General features: G+C 58.5%; 1 protein-coding gene across 2 annotated transcripts in view; it reads left to right on the plus strand.

Annotated features, from left to right (window-relative positions):
• Positions 1–5,186, plus strand: part of FBXW4 (F-box and WD repeat domain containing 4) — an 83,334-nt gene extending 78,148 nt beyond the window's left edge. For both annotated transcript variants that reach the window (XM_027529058.1, XM_027529060.1), the window contains exons 7-9: positions 3,471–3,611; positions 4,116–4,257; positions 4,462–5,186. In XM_027529058.1, the coding sequence (XP_027384859.1) occupies positions 3,471–3,611; positions 4,116–4,257; positions 4,462–4,581 (403 nt within the window). In that variant the 3' untranslated portion in view covers positions 4,582–5,186. The remainder of the gene's footprint in view (positions 1–3,470; positions 3,612–4,115; positions 4,258–4,461) is intronic.
• The last annotated feature ends 485 nt before the right edge of the window (positions 5,187–5,671 follow it).

The following is a 5,671-nucleotide window of genomic DNA, read 5'->3' on the forward strand; positions in this document are numbered from 1 at the left end:
GAGGCAGTAGAGCCTGGGTGTCTTATCTCAGGGTGGTCAGCACAGGAGGACTTTGTATGGGTCACCAGGGAGGTGTGTGGAGGCGGGGTGAGGGAGAACATGGGGTGAGGCGGGGCACCTGGCTCCCTGGCCTGTAGGGCCCCGCCTGGGGTGGGGGGCTTCCAGGGACTGCCTCCCTGCGTCCAACTCTGGCCTGGCGCTCAGGGCCTCGCCCAGACAGGGCATCCGGTCTTCAAGGCTAGTAACTACTTCCAGTCAGCTGTCCGACAAAGATGGTGATGGGGGTGGTGGTGCTATTAGTGCCTTATTTAAATTTTTCCCTCCCTGTCAGGAAGTTCCTATGGTCCCTCTTCCCTCCAGCTTCAGTGGAGCTGCCTGGGCAGCAGGGTAGGTAGGGCCCTCACCTGAGCCCCGCCACCTCAAAGTCTGGGATCCAGCCATACTCTGCTGTTTTTCCTACCCAGGTACTCTGGGGCTCCTCTGGGAAGCTGCAGACAGCCCAGCCTGGGGAACAGGTCTCCTTCAGGCAGCCCTCCCCAGCCTGTGTCTCATTCATCAGGCTCACAGGGGCGGCCCCATCTGTCTTTATCTTTCCCTGGATCGAGAGAGAATTGCTGGAGTCAGGCTAGGGGGAGGCTGGGGTAGAGACCCCCCCAGCCCTCAGTGGCTCCTGGCAGCCCTGGCTTTGTGCACAGGAGCGGGAAGGGAAGGACTTTTTGTCTGGTGTCTATAGTGCAGACCTGGCCCTTGCTCCTGTCTTGGCCTGAGGCTCTAAGCGGCAGCCCCTTTCCCACACAAGTTGTGCGACAGCCAAGGCTCTGCACCCCTCCCTCACGCCCCCCACAGTGAGAGGCCGAGAGGCATTCTTAACATTCTTTCCAGAGAAAAGGGGTGAAACGTCTGAATTTGGGGGTCACCACGTTATACAAATTGCAATCTAATCGTTTTTACAAGAACACACTTGCAGTAAGAAAAGGAGCCCGGGAGGAGGGGCCCAGGAGACAGACAGCTTGTTTTGTCCCCCTTCCCCCCAAAGTTTGGGGCTATTGTGGTGCTCATCTTGCTCCCTCCACCAGAGCGGTTGAGCTAGAGTTTTCTAGTTAAATTGGTCCTGTGGTGGGGGCCACGAAGGGCCCATGGTGCCATTTCTGTTTGTTTTCCCAAATCAAAGCCCCAGCAGGGCTTCTATGGCACCGCTGGGCTGCTATTTGAAGAGACAGGGCCATTTCCCAGAGCCTGGTGTGTCAGTTTATGCTCTGAACTTAACCTCACGGGTACTGCACAACAGAGCCTGGAGCGTCCCAGGCCCAGAGGCAAAAGAAACTGTATCTTTTTATTGGCCCATTTAAAGTGTGTGTGGCCATTTCAGGGAGTCAGAACTAGTGTGGCAGAAACTCCTCAGGCCCTGACCAGGCCAGGCCGGCAAGACAGGGGCTTTTGGGCCTTGTCCTGGTCTCTGGGGGCTGGTGCTCGCTCAGCCTTTGGGTCTCCCCAGAGGGTAGGGTTGGAGAAGGAAATGGCAACCCACTCCAGTGTTCTTGCCTGGAGAATCCCAGGGACGGAGGAGCCTGGTGGGCTGCCGTCTATGGGGTCACACAGAGTTGGACACGACTGAAGCGACTTAGCAGCAGCAGAGGGTAGGGTTATGTGTTTCTTATTGCACAGGCTGGCAACTCGGTGTGGGTGTGGTCATTCTGCTGCCGACCTTCTGCCCACGGGTGCCTGGCTCTCCTTCATTCCGAACCCTGGGACCAGGGGTGGGCAGGTGGAGCCACGCTGGGCTTCATGCCCCCAGTCTCCACTGCCTTTCATCTTCTATTTCAAACAGACAAACATGAAATTACTTCTATAGATTAAAGGGGAGAGCTCCTCAGTCAGTCTTGGAGGCCTCACTAATGGAGGGGGCAGGGCCCCCAAATCTGGGGGGGCAGAACTGTGGAGCAAAGCAGCCTGGACCCAGTGGACGACAGAGACAGAAAGCCCAGGACCCCAGCCCCTCTGACTTGCCCAAGAGTGGTGCCTCATGGCTGGCGGGCCTGCTTCGGCACTGAGGTCCGTGATCTCTAGGAGATGCTGATGTGGGGAGAAGGCTTTCTGTCTGAGCCCTCAGCACACAGAGAGGAAGAGCACTTCCCTGGGAAGGAGGCTGGGGGCAGAAGTGCCAACTTAGGGCCTACCCCCACCCTGCCCTGACTGGACAGCAATAGTGCTGCTTGCTGGGGGTCCCCTCACCACTCAGCCTTCACAGGGAAAGGCAGAGTTGGGCAGAAAAGAACCTGCGGCTGCCTCCTTTCCTCCTCCAGGGAAGGTGGCGGCTCCACTGAGGAGAACGGAGGTTGAGGGTCGGGGTCTGTGAGGCGAAAGGACCAGAGCTAAGGCCCACGTTCACACACGTGGCTTCTGGCTGCTTTGGTGAAACCTGGTTGGCCAAGGCTGGGCTGGTGAGACCACAAAGTCTTCTCCAACCCATGCCGGGCCTCTTACCTGGGTGTCCCTGTGTAGTGTCCACGGCCCAGTTTTTCATGTCACACCATGCAGGAGAGCCCAGCATGTCCCGAGTGAAGGTGAGGGGTCGGGCCTGGAGCATGCCCCCTTCTTCTTCATTGCCCCCATTCTGAAGAAACTCACCGCTTCTACCCATCCCATAGCCACAGGGATTAGCGGGTATACTTGATGTTGAGGGGTAGTTGCTAGGGCCAGGAGGCCCCCCTAGGTGGTTGCTAGGGGTCTGGCATCAGGGCGAGGGGTCTGCCCACTGCCGCGGTCACGGAGGGAATTACACAGTCACAAAGAAATTGTTCTTCTCAGTAATCTGCTCTTGGCCACCGGGAGGGGCGGCGGGGCAGGCTGGAGCCCAGCAGGCTGGGGGCTGTGATCACAGAGGCGTGCTAGCCCCAGGCCGGGGGCCAGCCGGGCCAGGAACACCAGGGACCGGCCCGCTAAGCTGCTTTCTCAGCGATTTCTCTCCCCAGACACAAAGGTGTTTACTTGTTTTAACATCTCCTGGGACTCCCCTTCTCCCTTTGTGTGGTCTTTATCCCCAATGAGGTTTGAGCCCCAGATTACAGGCAGGAATTAAGGCATTGGACTCAGGCAGCTCAGAACTGCATGACCTGCAGGATCAAGGCATATAAAGTAACCAAATGTGTGTGTGTGAGGGGGCCGACCCCTTCGGCAAGGCCCATTCATTGTCCCAAGGAGGAGTGGCTGGGTGGCGGGTAGCCAGCGTGCAGGTGTGATGGAGAGGCTGCTGATGGCTGACTGAGGCCTCGGCTGGGGGAGGGGCAGGGGCTGGGAACAGGGGAGAGGGCTGGAAGTCCAGGGCATCTCCTCCTTTGGCCCCTTTCCTCCGAGGGTCTTAATTCTGGCTCAGGAAGGAGCCCAGGGACTGATGCCACTTGAAGGTTAAAAGCATGTGTATGGGCCAAGGCAGGACAACCTCTCATCCCCTGCCCCGCCTCTCTTCCCAGTGGGCAGCTGATGACGCACCTGGGCAGTGACTTTCCCCCAGGGGCTGGGGTGCTGGACGTCATGTACGAGTCCCCTTCCACGCTCCTGTCCTGTGGCTACGACACCTATGTTCGCTACTGGGACCTCCGAGCCAGTGCCCGGTGAGTGTGTGGGGCAGGACAACAGGCGGTGGGAACCCCGCCCCTGTCCTGGTGCCCCAAGGATAGGGACAGAGACCCCATAGCAGGGACTGGGAGAACAGCTGGCAAGGCCAGAGTAAGCTTAGACTCCCTACCTCGGCAGCCCTGGTCCCGTGGCCCAGGAGACTGTAGGCACCAGGCCCCAATAAGAGCCTTGGGAGCCATCAGGGTGCTGTCCTTCAGCATTCTGTCCCAGCTTTCTTGAGGCCTTCCTTGCCTCTGAAATCTGGTGACACACAGCAGCCACGTGATGCACAAATGAGGCATGAGCCTGCCTGGGGTCAGGGACTTGGTGAGAAAGAGATCTTTACTGAGGAGGCTTTCCCCCATTAAGTTGGTTTTAAAGGAATATGGTGGTTTGGCATCTTTCTCCCAACCAGAATGGCTTCCTAAGGCCTCTGGGGAAGCTGGGGTGGAGGCGGAGGGCACCCCCAGACATCCCCTGCATCACCTCCTCCTGGACAGGAAGTGTGTCATGGAGTGGGAGGAACCCCACGACAGCACCCTGTACTGCCTGCAGACGGATGGGAACCACCTGCTGGCCACTGGTTCCTCCTACTACGGTGTCGTACGACTGTGGGACCGCCGCCAAAGGGCCTGCCTCCATGTAAGTGTCCTGCGCACCGCAGGCAGGCCTCATGGATGCCAGGGCTCGTTACCAGGGTCTGCACTGGGAGTGGGTGTGCCTGGGAAGGGCGGGAGGAAGCCTAGAGTAGCCTCTGTCCCTTGGCACCAGGCCGGGGAATCTTGCATTTGGGCTCCCCCCGCTCCCAGTGGGGATGTTTTTGCCACTCTCGTCCCTCCCCTGCAGGCCTTCCCACTGACGTCGACACCCCTCAGCAGTCCTGTGTACTGCCTGCGCTTCACCACCAGACACCTCTATGCCGCACTGTCCTACAACCTCCGTGTCCTGGACTTTCAAAACCCATGACAAGGCCAACCCAGCCTGTGGGCCAGGGAAGCCAGCTACTCAGGGACCTCTCCTGCCTGGAGGGTTCAGTGATACCTCCTCCCCGGCCTCCCTGTGTTCCTAGACCTGTGACCACAGTGCTCAGGCACCTAAGATAAAGGCTGCTGACTCCTGGGCACTGGGGTTACCCAGGGGTGCAGTCTCTCCCAGGAACCAGTTGGAGAGATGGGACCTACTGCTTCTCAGCTGAGTTAACTCAGCTGGGCCTTGCTTCCCTGTCGGCCAGAGCAAGAATCTGGCCTGGAGACAGAGAGGCCCACCCCTTCTTAGAGCCAGGCCAGCTCAGCACAAGTGTGAGGTGAGGTGCTCCAGGCTTCCCAGGGGGCCCCTTCCCTAGAAGGACGGGGGTGGCTGCCAGTACCCTGTGGTACCAACCTCAACATCAGTCAGACCCCACCTTTGACCAAGGTCTCGGCTGGAGTACTACGGCCTGGTTTTGCTTTGAAACCAAGAAAGGACAAAGGCAATCCCCAAATTCTGAATTCTGAGCCAGCCCAACCTCAGGCTAGCTGTTGAGACATGTTACAACCTTCATTTTTGTAAAAATAAAGCTCGACTCCTCACCAGTCTGGTTCCTCACTGGTTAGCAAGACCACAGGGAGAAGGAACAATAGACTCAAACTTGGGGCTGGGCATGCCAGGGAAGGGTGAGACCAGCCTCACGGCTCAGTGTCCAAAAGAGCAAAGGTTTCTTCTTCCAGGAAGGCCTTTCATCACCCCTCCACCCCTGGCCCTGATGGTGGGGTGGGCGTCTTATGGTAGGGGGCCTGGAAAGGCTCCCGGCGGCTGTTGGCCTGCAGTGACTTCCTTCACCCCACTCCAGTGCTCTGCAAGCCTTATGCTGACTTTACACCCACAGTGTCATAATATCCTGGGCTGCAAACAGGTTGGGGCCCTGCCCTGCTGGCGTCAGGCTTCCCTGATCCTCCTCTCCATCTAAGACCCATACCTTTACGTGGAAGGTTCTACACTGAAGGTCCAGAGGCTAGCGAAGAAGGAAATGTCCTCGCCAGCCCCTCCCTGGGGGCAGAAGCACCAGAGGACACGGGGG

The sequence above is a fragment of the Bos indicus x Bos taurus genome, chromosome 26 (assembly GCF_003369695.1).
Source record: "Bos indicus x Bos taurus breed Angus x Brahman F1 hybrid chromosome 26, Bos_hybrid_MaternalHap_v2.0, whole genome shotgun sequence".
Lineage (NCBI taxonomy): Eukaryota > Metazoa > Chordata > Mammalia > Artiodactyla > Bovidae > Bos > Bos indicus x Bos taurus.